The sequence below is a fragment of the Bufo bufo genome, chromosome 4 (genome assembly GCF_905171765.1).
Source record: "Bufo bufo chromosome 4, aBufBuf1.1, whole genome shotgun sequence".
In the NCBI taxonomy this organism is placed as follows: domain Eukaryota; kingdom Metazoa; phylum Chordata; class Amphibia; order Anura; family Bufonidae; genus Bufo; species Bufo bufo.
Genome location: NC_053392.1, coordinates 146503196 through 146522281, shown reverse-complemented (window position 1 = coordinate 146522281; position 19086 = coordinate 146503196). Strand labels below are relative to the sequence as shown.

At 41.6% G+C, this 19086-nt stretch overlaps 1 protein-coding gene across 1 annotated transcript in view; it reads left to right on the top strand.

Moving 5' to 3' along the window:
• Positions 1-3496: 3496 nt before the first annotated feature.
• CLSTN2 (calsyntenin 2) overlaps positions 3497-19086 on the top strand; it is a 1304869-nt gene continuing 1289279 nt past the window's right edge. Inside the window, exon 1 of the mRNA XM_040428021.1 lies at positions 3497-3698. Coding sequence (XP_040283955.1) covers positions 3632-3698 — 67 coding nt within the window. The 5' untranslated portion in view covers positions 3497-3631. The remainder of the gene's footprint in view (positions 3699-19086) is intronic.

The window sequence follows — 19086 nt, the reverse complement described above, 5'->3', positions numbered from 1 at the left end:
CCTACCATAACACAGCTGCCCCCACTACTACTACTACCATAACACAGCTGCCCCCACTACTGCTACTACCATAACACAGCTGCCCCCACTACTGCTACTACCATAACACAGCCACCCCCACTACTACTACTACCATAACACAGCTGCCCCCACTACTTCTACTACCATAACACAGCTGCCCCCACTACTGCTACTACCATAACACAGCTGCCCCCACTACTGCTACTACCATAACACAGCTGCCCCCACTACTACTACTACCATAACACAGCTGCCCCCACTACTACTACTACCATAATACAGCCGCCCCCACTACTACTACTACTACCATAACACAGCTGCCCCCACTACTACTACTACCATAACACAGCTGCCCCCACTACTGCTACTACCATAACACAGCTGCCCCACTACTGCTACTACCATAACACAGCTGCCCCCACTACTGCTACTACCATAACACAGCTGCCCCCACTACTGCTACTAACATAACACAGCTGCCCCCACTACTGCTACTACCATAACACAGCTGCCCCCACTACTGCTACTACCATAACACAGCTGCCCCCACTACTGCTACTACCATAACACAGCTGCCCCCACTACTGCTACTACCATAACACAGCTGCCCCCACTACTGCTACTACCATAACACAGCTGCCCCCACTACTGCTACTCCCATCCCTCCCAAATCCATAACTTTTTTTCATTCACATAGCTGTATGAGATGTACTTTCTAATAGCACCATTCACGGTTGCATACCATGTGGTGGGAATCGTTAAAAAAAAAATTCCAAATGGGGTGGGATTATAAAAAATACACCATTCCGGCAATGTTTATTTTTTTTTTTTTTTTTTGGGGGGGGGGGCTTTTCCTATGTGGTAAAACTGACCTGTTACTTTTTATTCTGAGTCAGTAAGATTACAGCTATACCACATATAACATATATAAAGTTTCTTCCATTTTAATACTGAAATTTTTTTATTTTTTTTCCTTTGCATGCCATATTCTTACCACATAACTTTTTTCTTTTTCTGTGTACAGAGCTGTGTGACAGCAAGGGCTCCATAGTAACTGTGCCGCAGACCTGTACCACTCCTGAGTACAGAGGCTGCCCACATTCTCGTCGGGGGGAGCCAGTACATGGCCGGGAGTGTGCGCTCCCGATGTTTAACCTCACAGATGCAGGGATCACATTTGATCACGGCATCTGAACGGTTAAATTACGCAATCAACGTTATCATCGGTCGCATACATTAGTCCTGGGTGCCTGCCGTTTAAAATGTGTGCGGAGCTGGCCCCATTTTTAATTGCGGATGTAAATTTACGTGGGGAAGGGGTTAAAAGAGGGGATACTACACAATGGTGGACATGGCCTTGTGCCAACTTTTTTGAGGTGCACTGCAGCTGTCAAGCTCTAATTGAGTTTATTTTTTTTTTTTCATGAAATGGTAAAATGTCTCACTTTCAACATCTGATAGGTGTTCTATTGTGTAGAACAGGGATCAGCAACCTCCGGCACTCCAGCTGCTGTGAAACTACAACTCCCAACATCCAAACTTACTGGACTGTTCTTTTAACTCCCACAGAAGTGACAGGAGGATTCTGGGAGTTGTAGTTTCACAGCAGCTGGAGTGCCGGAGGTTGTAGAGAATGCAGGTCTATGAGATTTGCTAATCCTTGCATTCTGATTTACACTTCACACAGCGCCCCGTCCTTCTTGGGATTGGGGTTGTATATCTTCTACAGGTTTTACACCGTACACGTCCTCTACAATATTCTATCTGAATGCACAATGTGTGTTCTCTCTCCAGCCCAGTTAGTCAAACGTTTGGACACAAATCTGCATTCGATTATTCTATATTCTATATTCAGATGGCTTCTTTTTCTATGAGTTATTAGAATTTTTGACATTAGGAAATACAAGAGACTTATCGGAATTTAGGGGGAGGGGGGGTTTACATTGGGGTATCTACATCAATTTAGATTGTGATCAGCAAGTGATAATGTGTGTAAAGCTCTACGGAATATGTCAGTGCTATACAGTATAAGGGCTTGTTCACACGACCGTTTGGCTTTTTCAGTGTTTTGCGGGCCGTTTTTAACGGATCAGCTTTTCCGTTTTTTGTTTCAGTAGTGTTTCCGGTTCCATTTCGTTTTTCCGTTACATTTTTTCGTATAGCATATACAGTATACAGCAATTGCATAGAAAAAAATGGGCTGGGCATAACATTTTCAATAGATGGTTCCGAAAAAACGAATACGGAAGACATACGGAGTACAATTCCGTATGTGTTCCTTTTTTTTGCAGACCCATTGACTTGAATTGAGCCACGGAACGTGTTTTGCAGGCAATACGGCCTATATGGAACCATTCATTTTAATGGTTCCGCAAAAAAACGGAATGTATTCAGTTTCCGTATTTCCGTTTTTCCGTTCCGTTGAAAGATAGAACATGTCCTATTATTGCCCGCAAATCACGTTCCGTGGCTCCATTCAAGTCAATGGGTCAGCAAAAAAACGGAACACATACGGAATGTACCCCGTATGTCTTCCATATTCGTTTTTGCGGAACCATCCATTGAAAATTTTATGCCCAGCCCAATTTTTTCTATGTAATTACTGTATACTGTATATGCCACACGGAAAAACGGACAGCAAAGCACCGAAAAGCCATACGGCCGTATGAAAGAGGCCTAATAGAACATGTCCTATCTTTGAACGGAATGGAAAAACGGAAATACGGAAATGGAATGCATACGGAGTACATTCCATTTTTTTTGCGGAACCATTGAAATGAATGGTTCCGTATACAGACCGTATATGGAACTCTAAAAACGGCCCGTATACGGAACGCAAAAAACTTTCGTGTGAACGAGCCCTAAGTGAGTAAAATAAATAAAATGTGCCCTCAAAATGCCTCCCTCCATAACCCAGAAACGGGGAACATGGGGGGGGGGGGGGGTAATTTTTTTTTTGGGGGGGGGGTTAATTTCCTACTATATTTAAAGAAAAGGGTAGTGTATCAGGAGTGAACATTTCTCCTTCAATCAGCTTTTTGCTAATATACTATCCATACAATAACACTGGTGTGAACACAGCCTGATCTTGTACCTACTAAACCTACCTGAATGAAAGTTCATTTATTTAGCACATTTTAATGCAGCATATTGATATTTCATGCACTGCTTTGTTACCTAAGCATCTATGCTATCCTAGGCTACCAATAATTACCCTGCAACCTTAATCAGCAGACGTCTCTGTCAATTTACAGGGTGGCAGCAATCCATAGCAGAATCCGTGCAGTTACCGCATGTTCCGGTAGGTGGCAGTAGAGAGCCTTTCTAGGGGGTTTAAATTGCCATCAGATAAGGAAGAAATAGCAGCAGAGAGCTGAGAATTACTGGGCATCACTAGCAAAGGGGACTGAGAGAGACACTGATTCTGTCACTCCCTGCACAAGCATATAATACAGCAGCAGCTGAAGGAGGAGCACTACCCTACATTGTGATTTAAGGAGCCCAGCTACATACACATCCCCAGCCTGCCTGCCTCTGCGATCTTGCATGACCAGGAGAAGCTTTACAGAAAGGGATTCTGTCTACACTTTCAGCCTTTCCTCTCGGAGGGATGTCAGTTCAGTGGGTGACAGCTGTGTTCTTCCTGGGTGTTGGCTGCAGTGTCCTCACCACAAAAGGTAAGAAGGCTCAGCCCTGGGCAGGAGCTCTGGGAGTTTGTTGTTGAGCAGTTCTTCTGTAGACAATGCTGGAGATGTCAGATGAACCTTGCAAAATGGGCAATGCCTTCAGTTACTCTGCATTCTGTCATACTTTTGTGTTACTGAAAGCTCATGGGATCCAGGATCTAGAAATCTCACTTATGGCATCTGAATCTTTTATTGTGTGTCTTCTCAAGGTTATTAAAGGAAGCTGAGAAGTCAGCTGTGGTGGTGCTTTCTGGTTTTATTGGGATAAAGTACTGAGTGTTTGTAAAGTAGGCTCCTATATGTCCTAGAATTGAGGGTTATGGAAGCAGTGCAGCAATGTGACTAAGCCTGGATTCCATAGGACACCTGTCCTACTGGAATCCCCACCCCAGCCAGCACCAGCCCCCTACCCAACAACAGACTCTGCAGGTACTTTTTTAGTTGTGATGTAGAAGCATGGATACTCTAAAATCTGCAATCATGCTTGATCACCCTAACCTTTAACAAAGTCAGCCCTTTAACTTGAAGAAGTGTCAAGACCATTGGTATTATCACATTTGGGTTTTATGGAGCACAGTAAAAGTCTCTTTTGCCAAAGTTTGCCTTAGGTTTTAATATACAGGTGTATATGTCCCCTTAAGTATTGATGACATGATGGCACTAGCATTGCCGAATAGCGAATGGCTTTGTACAAAGCTTCTTGTTCAGTTATAAGCCCCTTACTAATGGAGGAAGGTCATGTTTGGAACAGTCCATACTGCATTTATATAATATTTTGTGCTTCACCTTTTTTATACAGCAGATCATGGGTTCATACTGTTTGTTTGTCATGTTGACTTGTTAATGAGCTCATAGGATCTACATTAGAAAGTGTCTAAATGACTTAGAATGGTGTGGATGTTTGGCTAGGGCCGATGACTCCTACAAGGTTGTCCAATTTAATGCCAGTCTTCTGTGTTCTGTATAATATGATGAATACATCCAAAGATAGATGCCAGGTTATCCAATATCCTGGATTATTAGATGGCCACGAAAAAGTATATAGAGAACCTCCAGGAAGATTGCCCAAAGTAAGATGATATGAACTTTTGTACTGTGGTATGTTTTTTATTTTTTTTTGTAATAGATTCTCTGTTTAGTTAAATAAAGGTACTGTGCAATTAAATTAGATGTACTACTTTGTAAAGATTGGCAAGAAGTATGACCTACTGTATGAACAGAATATAAATGATCAGATGTGCTTAATTTGACTTTTTGTGACAATACTATCCATATGGTTAAAACTTGTTAAAGGTCCACTAACCATAAAGTCCATAAATAAAAAGCTGCATACGCACATGAAAGTCAATGTATCTAAAATACAGTAGAGATCATTGTACAAAGTAGTGATACAGTAATAATCATAGAGGGAGACATTTTTCTGGACTCCTCTTCAGTTTCACCCACTTATCCTGCTTGAAGTGGAAGCTTATAGGAAACAACAGACTGAATACAAATGTAAAAGTGAAGATAAGTTAACATTTAGTGTGTCACCACTCTGGCCAGTGATTGGCTGAGGTGTGTCACCACTCTGGCCAGTGATTGGCTGAGGTGTGTCACCACTCTGGCCAGTAATTGGCTGAGGTGCATCACCACTCTGGCCAGTGATTGGCTGAGGTGTGTCACCACTCTGGCCAGTGATTGGCTGAGGTGTGTCACCACTCTGGCCAGTGATTGGCTGAGGTGTGTCACCACTCTGGCCAGTGATTGGCTGAGGCGTGTCACCACTCTGGCAAGTGATTGGCTGAGGTGTGTCACCACTCTGGCCAGTGAGAGGGAGGTCGTATGTAGAAACTTAGAACAGCTGGAATCAGGGACATATCACTTTTATTTTATTTTTAACTATTCTGACCCTTTAAAAAGAAATTACCAGCCAGAAAACCCCTTTAAAGAACTTTGCATTTTGTATGGATGCAGGATTGTTTGGTTTGTGTCTTTGCATGCATGGCTTACAGTTTTTTTTTCCAGTAATTCTACATTTTTTAATTATGCCCCCTAGCCAGCAACACCTATTGAAAGATACTGACCTGTCTCCCCCCGCCCCCCCCCCCCCCCCCTCTGCTCTGGTCCTGTGCCTTGGGTCTCATTCTGCCATCTTCCATTCCCTGGCTTATATACCTCCGACTATGCACATGGCCACATGGCACCGCTGAAGCCAATTATTAGCTTCAGCAGCACATGTCCAAGAGTGGCACATCACTACTTGGACATAAACCTTTTGGACACATGTCACTGCCTGGTCGCATGCCGCTTGGGGACATGTCACTGCTGAAGCCAGTCCTTGGCTGTAGAGGTGCACATGACCATGTGCGTACCGGGCCAGAGGCAAACAAGCTGACTGAGAGCTAGCCCGCAGGACCGGAGCTATGGATAGTAAGTATGAATCTTCCAGTAGTTGTTTCAGGCTACAGAGAATAAGTAAAAAGAGTATAATGACTAGAAACCCCCTTTAAGTTTGGAAATGCCACTTGCATTATGTCACAAAAACCCCAAGGAAATTGTTAGTACTATCAAGCAAAATTCCACTTGTGTACGGACTGTTCTTTGCTGTATTCTCACTTGTTGGGCCATTTAATGCTCTTACATTCATAGTGCTGTATGGTCATGAACTCACTGTATTGGCCAGTCAGTCCTGCATACCGCTATATAATATGTTATGACAGCCCATATGAGAGAGAGATTAGACACCTGAGTATTCAGTACCAAGTGTTACTCCATGTTAATACAATAGGATTAAATATTATTAGAGAATATTCTAAATATCACAGGTACTGGGAATGTTATGGAGACGAGTGTTGGTACGAGGCTATGCTGTTGAAGAGTTTAGTTTTTGACCAGTTAATTGCCTGTAAGAATTTATTATGTTGAATAATACAAGGACAGTGATTACCAGTATCTGCTGTGTGTGACATGATTTGTGATTGTGACAGAAAACATACAGTGAAGTGACATAATACACACACATATATGATGTCCATTCAAAGCCCTTGTAACACATGGGAACTCTTCAGATGTCAAACATATTACTGTACCTTTATATCTTTATTTTTCTAGCTCACGTTGACCCTGTACAAAATAGAAACCATCAGTAAGTTGCTGTTGCTGCTTGGCGCATTATAATGCAGTGTTGAAAGTGGACTGTGGGTCAAAATCACACCCGAGATACATATAGAATAAAGATGAAGTCATGATGAGATCCGCCAACAGCAGTTAAACTTCTGCTCAGAGAGAAAATGTAAAAAATCAAAAATAGAATGAAAATCTGTAATGGCCATAGCTGAGGAGTAATGCACGCTTTTAGGAAGGTCACAATGGCGCTATTTTAATAAAAGCACCTTTTATTTATTCCTATAGGACAGTGTGACTCTTGAGTTCTACTCTCTGTATAACCTGCCAGCTGCTGGGAGTTATAGTTCAACAACTACATGACTCGTAAACTGCAGTATGTTCCTCTGATGCAGATTATTGTCACAAGGGTGTCACGACCTATCGCTGACCTTCTTGTGCCTGGGGTCAGAAGGTCGCAGCGGGTGGCTACGTGCTCGGTTTCTCAAGGGATCACTCCATGACCTAGTGGTGAGAATGGATTCCGGTCCAGTTTTTCCTGCTTAGGTTTGCGATCCTTTTTGTCCCATGTAGGAATCTGTAGCTTTTCCTTTCAGCTGTTCTCTGTCAGCCCATCCCAGCTACTATATATTCTCCCTTTATGCTTCCCTTGTTGCCAGATATAGACCTTCCTTCCAGATCTTCTATTCTGACCTCAGGTGGACAACTGTTGCTGTCGGATCTCCGGTTCTCTCCTGTTTGTTGTCTCCCTTCTGGGATTGTTTGTGGTGTTTTGTCCTTTTCCTGTTGTTACCCTAGGTGTCAATCGTGAGGACTAGTGCTCCCACCGCCCTATTCACTACCTAGGGCTTATTTCAGGGTAAGCCAGGGATGAGACACGTGCTCGGTGTACGGGTTAGCAGCCCATCTAGGGATGTCAGGGCAGCCAGGTGCCAATGCTAGGTGAACTAGGGGTCACCACTGCTCCCTCTCCCTAGTTAAAGGGTACTTTCCTTCCCTCCCCTCTGCGCCGCATGTCTGTTACCTGCCATATCAGACGTGATAATTATGGTGCCTTCAACTGGAAATATAATGCTGCAAGCTGTGTTATCTGGATATCTTTGCATAACCTAATGAATTCCATTAGAAGCCATTAAGGACACCTTTGTGCACACTTTTCATCATTGCATTCTACTCACTTTGTGCTAAAAGCAATTTGTTCAATTGGCTTTTATTTAAAAATGTCAGCTGTTTTCACTTTCCAGCTTAGAGATTCAGTGCCTCTACAGTCTATTGCTCTCTGCCTCACACTGAATCCACCAAGGAGCTGCTCTGATGGCTCGATCCTTAGTCCTTATCTCTGAATTCCTGAGAGCTCATAAACACTCATTTTAAGCCATATTCAGTTTGCTAAGATTGTAGGTACAATGAGTGTTTATGAGCTGTCAGGAGTTCAGATTGTGTCGCTATCATAGCAGCTCCCTGACAGATTCAGTGTGAAGCTTGAGAGCAGAAGTCTGTAGTTGCCATGAAACTGAAAGCCTAAGGCCCCCTTTCACACGGGTGAGTTTTCCGCGCGGGTGCAATGCGTGAGGTGAACGCATTGCACCCGCACTGAATCCGGACCCATTCACTTTAATGGGGCTGTGCAGATGAGCGGTGATTTTCAATCATCACTTGTGTGTTGCATGAAAATCGCAGCATGTTCTATATTCTGTGTTTTTCACGCAACGCAGGCCCCATAGAAATGAATGGGGCTGCGTGAAAATCACAAGCATCCGCAAGCAAGTGCGGATGCGGTGCGATTTTCACGCATGTTTGCTAGAAGATAATAGGGATGAGCAACCCCGGACCCCATTAAAGTAAATTCACTGTATTATTTTCCCTTAAAACATGGTTATAAGGTAAATTAATAGCATTCTTAATACAGAATGCTTTCTAAAATATCGATTGAGGGGTTAAAAAAAAAAAAAAAAAAAACTTACCGTATCCACTTGATCGCACAGCTGGCATCGTCTTCTTTCTTCTTCTTTCAGGACCTGCAAAAGGACCTTTGATGACGTAATCGCGCTCACCACGTGTAATTTAATAAAAAAATGTAATCCCTCAATTGACATTTTACTATGCATTCTGTATTCAGAATGCTATTATTTTCTCTTATAACCATGTTATAAGGGAAAATAATACAATCAGAACACCTAACCCAAACCCAAACTTCAGTGAAGAAGTCCGGGTTCGGGTCTGGGTACCACAGTCAGTTTTTTATCACGTGCATGCAAAACGCGTTGCACCCGCGCGATAAAAACTGAACCATGCAACACAATCGCAGTCAAAACTGAATGAAATTGCGTGCGCATTCGCGCGGGTTTCCCGCAATGCACATGCGACGCATCCGGAGCAAATCCGGGACGCCTGTGTGAAAGAGGCCTTTAAGAGGGAAAACAGTTGACATTTTTTCTAATAAAGACCAACTGGAAAAAAAAAGATTTTTAGCCAAAAATGAGTAAAATGCAATAGGGAAAAAAGCCCCCAAAAGGCCTTAAAAACATTGCTGTTTAGCTGTTGCACATTATGTTCAAGATTTATCAAAACTGGTGTAAAGGAAAAGTGGCTAAGAGTTAAAGTTTCCGATATTGAGTTCCATCATAGGTGCTCAATACCGGAAAAAAACGCTTCAGTTTTGTCCCAATGCATTCTGAATGGAAAGCGTTCAGTTCAGTATGTATCAGGATGTCTTCAGTTCAGTCCCTTTTACGGTATTTGGCTGGAGAAAATACCGCAGCATGCTGCGGTATTTTCTCCAGCCAAAATTCCGGAACACTTGCCGGAATGCTGGATCCAGCATTAATTTCCATTAATAATGTATTAATGCCAGATCTGGTTCCAAGTGTTCCAGAAAAACGGATCCGGTTTCCCGGTCTGCTCATGCGCAGACCTTGAGATCTGTGAAAAAAAAAAAATACCGGATCCAGTTTTCCAGATTACACCGGAGATACGGATTCGGTATTGCAATGCATTTGTTATACGGATCTGCATCCGGATCCGGAAACAAATGATATCCGTTTGTATACGGATTTCCGGATCCAGCAGGCATTTCCGACAACAGAACTGCCTGCCGGATTCTTCTAACGCTAGTGTGAAAGTACCCTAAGTTGTTCAGAGCTCCTTTGCAAAATGAAAGGTGGAATCTGATTGGTTGCTATGAGAGACTAAGCCAGTTCTACTTTACACTGGTTTGGATAATCTCCCCCATTGTGTATTTAGTGCTGGAAGAGAAAACCTCTTCTGTCCCACATCATTGATATGATCCCTCGGAATATTACAAAAGTCATATCATCTTCAGTCTTTTGGCATGTAATGTGTACATAAGGGTGGGTTCAAATCAGCGTTATGGATTCCGTTATGGCTTTCCAAAAAGTAACGGAATCCATAAGACGGAAGTCAAAACGGAAGCCTTTAAGAGGCATTCAGTTTTGATCCGTCATAATAGAAGTCTATGGCAATCATAACGGATCCGTCTGGTTCCCGTTATGCAAGACGGAAAACAAAGTCCTGTCGACAGGACTTTTTTGTCCGTTCTGCATAACGGAAACGGGACGGATCCGTTATGCTTCCCCATAGTCTTCTATTATGACGGAAAGCAAAACGGAATGCCTTTTAAAGGCTTCCGTTTTGACTTCCGCCTTATGGATTCCGTTACTTTCCGTTCTAATGAAAAGCCATAACGGAATCCATAACGCTGATGTGAACCCACCCTAAGTGGATTCTAACTTGTTTACATATTTCGGAGAAAGCTAGAAGTATGGTTGCTACTAGCTCTGCTTCATTCTTGCTGTGCGGGTTATGGAGATTTATCCTATAATGCTTAATTCAAGTCTTCTAATTCTGCAGTGTTTGTTTTGTGCTTATTTTCTTTGCATCTATCAATGGCTGTAGTGACCTGATAAAGACACAACTTATTTTCTATAATGAAAGAAACACTAAATATGACAGACTGTATCTACCTTCTGTATAGATTATCAGCTAAGGAACATATCCACTTCACCAGTAGGTTCATCTTAGATGACCCACTATGAAATTTAAAGGGGTTGTCCAGGTTCAGAGCTGAACATGGACATATCCGCTTCACCCAGGCATGCTTCGATCTGAATCGCGCAGGACAAGGGCTGTTTTTAAAAAAATATTTTTACACTGCTAGGGTGAGGCTTCCGCCTAGCAGTGTTCCTGGTGACATCACTGGCATTAATGGGCGAGCTTTAGCGCTTCCCTAGCCTCCATCTAGCAGTCAGACACTATTTTGTCAAGGGAAGTTAGACTTGCAAACAGTTCAGGGTCTCAGAGATAAGACCGACAAGTATCAGGTATTTGTAGCATATCCTATGTGCAGTCCAGAATATACCATACATGTTAAGTGTAGTCAAGAAATGCTTATAATATTGTATGAACTTTATATATAATATTTTAACCCCTTGAGAATTTTTTTGCATTTTCATTTTTCCTCCCTCCCTTCCCAGAGCCATAACTTTTAAAATTTTCACATAGCCGTGTGAGGGCTTTTCTTTTGCAATACAAGTTGTACTTTCTAATGGCCTCACTTAATATTGCCAATCCAAATGGAGTGGGAGTGGGAAGAAAATGCAATTCCTCCACAGTTTTATGGGTTTTGTCTGTATGGTGTTCCCTATATGGTAAAACTGAAATTTGATTTGGATTTTTTTTTTTCCGCATTATGTCTTTCACCATATGGGAAAAACATCCTTTTATTTCAATAGTTAGCATAGCATTTTTTTTTACTTTTTTTTTTTTTTAGCATATGTTACTGCAGCAGCATCATGCATAAAGCAATCTTTAGTTTCTTTACTTACCACTGTTTTCCTTGAGTTTTCCCCTTAGTTACGGCTATTTTAAATCCTACATTATGAGGATCTTCTCAAGATGGCTCCTCTGCCAGTTCTCTGAGGCCAAAACTGCATTCCCTCAGGTCACATACACACTTGCTGTAGCCAGCTCCCTGCCAGCCAATCAGATTGGATTACTGAGAGACACGCCTCCTCACTCTGAAGCTAATGCAGGCATGCAGTGTGAAGGACCGCCCCTCCGTCTTCCTAGCCGGAGACAGATGAGCCATAGCAACGGTCTTTTAAGGGAGCAGTGGAAAAGGACAGGGGACATTAATGAAAGCTGTTATAAGGTAATTACAGATCTTTTGACAATCATTGACAGACTAACTCAGGTATACATGCCTAGCTCTAATAAACTAGCAAATAAAAATAAAATGACAGTTACCCTTTAAATTTGATTATTTTGCCATGGAATGTAATATGAATAAAATATTTGTTTATTACATTTTCTTTTTCGCTTTTCTGCCTTATTTTCACTTTATTGCCATTTACATATTATATCGAAAAATACCTGAGACCTGGAAACCATCAACAAGTTTCTGTTGATTAATCTGTTATGCAGATTGTGTGCCTGTAGCGGGCTGTGGGTCTATTTGGCTCCTTGGTTTAATACCAATTAATACCACTTAATACGCACTGCGGAGTTGCTTATTAACATGTGAATACCCAATGAAATGTGAACAGAATTTTTAATTAAGCTTTGCTCATGAAAATAAGACATGTGAAGAAGTCTCATAAGCAGTGGGGACATGTTCTTCTAAGCAGCTAAAATGCAAAGTTGAAAATCACAGTACATCAGTATCATTTTGGCTAGATTTTGTCAATCGGATGACATTCCCATATTTTTAGCAATGGCTTGTTAACCCTACATTCACATCTGCGCTGTGAAAGCCAACAGGCTGTCCTGGCAGAGGATCGGCCTGTCAGAGTCCACCATATCCTGGATGGCAAGAAAACCATGCCAGCTCCTGCAGCAGGGTTGTACTCCTGTGCCTGAGATCCATTCCACTACTGAATCCAAAAAGTGATTGTCCAGCACCAGAAGGTTTAAGAATATCCACCTTTATTCCTGGTACAAATGAAAAACCTTCCAAAGCATATGGCTGTTCCATCGTCAACGCGTTTCAACTGTTATAGTGGTGTAACAGTCAAAACGCGTTGACAGGGAAACAGCGGCATGTATTGGAATGTTTTTCATTTGTACCAGGAATAGTGGATATTTTTAAACCTTCTGGTGCTGGACAATCACTTGTTGGATAGCAAGATAATGCCTGGAACCAGATAACCATTGACTATAATGTGATCAAACAGGGATCCCAATGCTTTACGCCATAATTCTGGCTTGTGTCTGGATAAAAAGTTGTGAATACAGGTATTTTGGCCTCATTTATCGCAGAAAGATGCCAGATCCAGATCAGATCCCATTGTTTCATGGCATTATCCGGCTATACAGTGAACTCTGCCGGTACAGCCTGTTGGATATCACAACGCAGATGTGAACATAGCCATAGAAAGCAAGGAGTCAACATCTGATCTAATAATTGTGGGGTAAGGGGGGGGGGGGTTTAGTCCAAGTAAATTCATTTTATTGCTATACATTTTTATATTTCTCTGCATAAAGGGGTTGTAGATTAGAAACAATGTCACAGTAGGACATGGAGCCTGAAGACAGGTGCAGCACTGTTTATGAAAGAAAGTAGCCATGTTTTAGGGTGTGACCAAGGATTGCAGTGTAGCAGAGCAGTAATAATGAATAGTCCAGGTACCCGGCATTCAGGTCCAGAGTAGTGGTGCCCGCGGAAGGAGATCCAGGCTAGGGGTCTCTTCAAATAGCAAAATAATAGAAATATCTGCGGCACTCTCCAATTTGTGCAAAAAATACCGCTGCTGATGGAATAAAAAAACTGTATTTTTTGCACAAATTGGAGAGTGCTGCGGATATTTCTACTATTTTGCTAGAGTAGCAGTGCAGTCCTAAAAATGAATGCTGCGCTGTGACCACAGAATCGAAAAAAAACCCAGACAAGGTTGGATTCTGGGGTCACAGGTCACGCTGCAACCTCATTCATTTCTTTGGCTGCACTGCTACAATGTTCATTGGTTGTGCAACAGCTGTCACGCCCAAGATCCCTTTGTAACCCCAACCTTACCGATCCTGGACAGCCCATAAGCATGTATAGATTCAAAACTCTTTATTTGTAATATAATTTTATATTTGGAATATTTAGCCACTGATGGTTGGCATCCATAGCACTGCTTTGTTTTTATTGGCTTTATACATACTTTGCTGTTATAGCCGATATTTGACTTTCCAGTTGTGTGAACTAGAAATGCACCTATCAATCCCATATAGATGTTTGGTGTGTGAGTTTTCTATATCCTCGGGCAATTGACATGTGGCTTTCTATTTTTTTCTGAGGCCTCAAAGGCTTAGTATATGGAAGCATATCCAGTACCCCAGAGAGACCCATAAAGCTTATATACTCGTAGTTCTTCTGTTATTGAACTGCCCCCGTCACTATATACATGTATACTCTTCCCAGTAAACCTTTACTTCCAAGTTGGCTCCTGCTATAACAAACATAGGACGGGTGGGTACTGTAAACCATAGGGGGGGCGTAACTTCTCTATAGTGTTAGAATATAGATGCATTATAGCTAGTAACAGAATATATAGACAGTATATACACACACATACAGTATATATCTTAGTGCAGATGCTACTTTAGATATTGTGCGAATCTTTTGCTGAACACTCTGCATATCAGTCTATTGATCTATTGCAACTCATTAGACATTTGCCAGTCAAGAAAGGCTCGGTGGGATCTGCATGCAGCAATAAGTCAATACCGAGCAGAGGAGAATGATTTGATGCATGACACCATTTTTCACTCTTACTTGTTCCAGAAGAAGAAAGAGTAACTCATATCTAGGACAGATTATTAAAATCCAGAGGGCTGTGTCAGCATAAACTATTAGATAAGAAGTGACAGACGGGCAACGTTTCTATGTCTGGTTATGGCGAACACTACTGTAGGAACCCGAGAAGGTGATAAATATTTTACAGGAAGAAAATATAATGATATTTACTAAGCCTAGATTTGCATAGTTGCAGAGGTAAAATACCTGTGTCCGATGTTGCAGTGATCAGTTCGTCGTTCGGCGCAACCTTTTCTTTATGGTTTTAGAGGACTGAAGGTAAAACTCTGTTAAAGCCTATGGGGGGGGAATTCATTATTCTCCCTACACTTGTTTTGGCGTAGAAAAGCTGTGGCGATTCTCAGCCTATTTTCCGGGGTGCGGCACGATCTCCGGTCTCGTCAGCTCGCCCACTACATACAAAGGAATGCGCTTTGTGACAAAATCGTTTTTCACTAATCGAAATCCGGCGAAGCTGCCAAATCGAATTATTCTGAACTTCGCTGATCTCTACTCCTGCGCATGAAGATGAATTAATTAAAAGTTTTACTGAATCATTTCCCACAAAAATATATATCAGGCCTCGTTCACATTTCCGTTTTTCACTGATGTGTGCTGTCCCATTTTCCACGGACAGCACATGTACCCATTGATTTAAATATGTCTGTTCACATGTCACAGGGACATACACTACTTTGATCTGTGATGCGGACCAAGCATGCCTATTGAAGTCTATGGGTCCGTGTACATCACTGACACACATCCGTGTTGCGTCCATTTTTTACTGAAGACTAATAGGAGATTATTTGGAAATGAATTTTCAGCTGAGCAACTTCAGTGAATTATGGATGACACACAGATGGTTAAAAAACCGACACACAGATTATTCACAGACCGCTACACGGATGAAACACGCACGCTTTTTTTCACGGACGTGACACTGAGACAGAAATGTGAACGAGGCCTCAATCTGCTCAGCTCCACCTGCTTCATGACATGTTGCCTATAGCTTTGACTGCAGGTTTGACGTGGCAGGGTCCCTTTAAGTGTCACATTTAGCCCAGCAATACCTACTGTGTAATATTACAGCATTAGAATAAAGGTAAAATTAACTTCTTCTACCGTATATATTGTAATAAGGAAATTATAAGGAAACGTCTATTTAGTTTCTGCTCCTTTTATTTCCCAGCCAGTTGGAATCGGTGACAGGGTCATGGCCTCCTGTATACGGTGGAACAACTACATAGTCAGGCCGGGATGTCATATTTACAGCTGAATCTATAGCATGCGTGATCAGCAATGCAGAATGACAGTCTGTTACTAAATCTCCAGACAGAAATATTCCCTAAAGATTTTATCATTTTGTGAATATTTCACAATATTTTGAGCAGGGGAAATGTAACACATAAGCAGATGTAAAGCACTCATTCCCTGCACCATTTATCATGGATGTTTGTTCTATATAGTGTGGCTCATAGTCAGTGAGCTATGAATTATGGATCTGAAGCTGGCCATAGACATGATATCTGTCAGCAAGTCTGCCAAGTGAATGCAGGCAGTAGCATTTCCCTGCACAGTCAGGTGCCCACAAGTTCTGCTGTGCTTGGAAAACTTACAAGTGGGCATAGTGTTAAGGGGATTCTGTCAGCAGATCTGAACATGTTAAATAGCTGCCAGCATTACGTAGTGGCTGGGGAGAACAGGATAAACATACCTTTTTCAGAACATTCATTATCAGGAGTAGCGTGAATATGACTATTTATTCTGCCATTTTCTGCTCCTGTAAGAGCCCAGGAGGTGGAGCTTCACTCTTAAGTGGTCTTTGAACTGAGCTGCTTCACATCACCTTCCCTCTGCTTTGAGGGCCAGTTGTAGTGGACTCCTGGTTGGATGCCGCAATCACTTAGATCAGAAGGAGGGGCTGTGAAGTAAATCATTGCAGAGATAGCGAGTACTTTACACTGAAGTCCCATCTGCAGTGCACTGGCAGAATAAAACATCATAATCACAATACTCTTGATGGTAAAAGCTCTACAAATGGTATGTTTGTCCTGCTGTCCCCAAAATACTGTTGTGAGCAGTTTCGCATGGTGAAAACTGATGACAGACTCCCGTTAAATCAACACTGTCACATTTCATACTTAGGATTGTGGGATCCCAGAGGTCAAATGCTCATTGATCATATAATTAAGGCACATCCTAGTGATATGTCAGCAATTTGATTGGAAGATTCACATTCCTTAATTGAGTAAAATGTTGTCTTGGTTTAAAGGGGTTGTCCAAGGGGAAGGAATTGCATAAAATAATAAATGAGCCAATGCTCACCTGTAAAAGTGCCTACTCTCTCACTGTTTCACTCTGGTGCCACCCCCGGGCTTTGTTTACTTTTGTAAACTCGTGTTGGGATGCTGGACAATGGGGTGGTGTGGCATATTGATGAGTAGTCTACTCTTTACTGATCAATGCTTCAGTTTGTAGTTTGCCATTTATGTTTGGAGGACCATTATGTACCTAGATTAGGTGACTCTGGTGATAGTTTGATTACCATACCATATCCTACACTGTCCACACAATGCATTGCTTAAAAGAGGGTGTTTTTTAATGATTTTTTTTCCCACCTGTGCAATATTTTTACATTTTGGATCACACTATGCTTATATTGTATGTAATATTATGCCTAGTATAGGTTTATTAGTTTTTTGGAGGATTGGGGTGTTTATGATGTTTCCTATGTATGCATTTTATTATTTTTATTATATTCTAAATTTTGTGGAAATGCTACAGCATGTTATCACCATTAAAATGTATAATGAATAGAAACATTATAAATCTTTACTTTTTGTAGACTCTGTTACTCTTAATAAAACACCACAATCCATCAAATGCATCTCACATCTAGAGATGAGCGAAGTTTAAAAAAAAATTATTTGGCAGCTCCGCCGACGTTTTACAAGAAATTTAGATTTGTTACGAATCGCTATATTAACCCCTTAAGGACTTAGGACTTACCGGTACGTCATGTGGTGTTCCGATCACCGCCGCCCGGTGCCTGCTTAAATCATTGAGCAGGTACCTTGGCTAAATGTGCGGGGGGGGGGGGGGGGGGGTCCCGTGACCCCCGCAAACCGCAGGTCAATTCAGACCTGCAGCTTTTACCTGTGCTTGCGGCGGTGATCGGGCGTGCCATCGGGTCCCCATGCGGCTGTAGGGGGGACCCGATGGCATGGAAGGCAGCGCGATGCCTTCCGGTGATGAGCCTGTGAGATCCAGCCCCCTGGATCTCACAGGCCGGAAGCTGTACGAGTAATACACACAGTATTACTCATACAGCCAATGCATTCCAATACAGAAGTATTGGAATGCATTGTAAAGGATTAGACCCCCAAAAGTTGAAGTCCCAAAGTGGGACAAAAAATTAAGTGAAAAAAAAGTTGAAAAAAGAAAGTTTTACCCCGAAAAAATTAAGTTTCAAGTAAAAATAAACAAAAACGTCATTTTCCCCAAAATCAAGTAAAAAAAAATTGGGAAAAAAATAGGGGAAAAAAAAAAAGTGTACATATTGGGTATCGCCGCGTCCGTATCGACAGGCTCTATAAACATATCACATGACCTAACCCCTCAGATGAACACCGTAAAAAACAAACAAAAAAAAATGCAAAATAAACTATTATTTTGTCACCTTACATCACAAAAAGTACAACAGCAAGCTGATTGCTTGCTGTTTGCCCACCAAAAAAGTAAGAATCTAACCGTCACCTCATCCCGCAAAAAATGAGCACCTACCTGAGACAATCGCCCAAAAAAGAAAAAAACTATGGCTCAGAATATGGAGACACTAAAACATAATTATTTTTTGTTTTAAAAAAGCTGTTATTGTGTAAAACTTACATAAATAAAAAAAAGTATACATATTAGGTATCGCCGCGTCCGTATCGACTGGATCTATAAAAATATCACATGACCTAACCCCTCAGATGAACACCGTAAAAAATTTAAAATAAAAACTGTGCTAAATAAACAATTTTTTGTCACCTTACATCACAAAAAGTGTAATAGCAAGTGATCAAAAAGTCACAAGCACCCCAAAATAGTGCCAATAAAACCGTCATCTCATCCCGCAAAAATCATACCCTACCCAAGGTAATCGCCCAAAAACTGAAAAAAGTATGGCTCTCAGACTATGGAAACACTAAAACATGATTTTTTTGCTTAAAAAATGAAATCATTGTGTAAAACTTACATAAATAAAAAAAGTATACATATTAGGTATCGCCGCATCCGTGACAACCTGGTCTATAAAAATATCACATGATCTAACCTGTCAGATGAATGTTGTAAATAACAAAAAATAAAATACGGTGCCAAAACAGCTATTTCTTGTTATCTTGCCTCACAAAAAGTGTAATATAGAGCAACCAAAAATCATATGTACCCTAAACTAGTACCAACAATACTTCCACCCTATCCCGTAGTTTC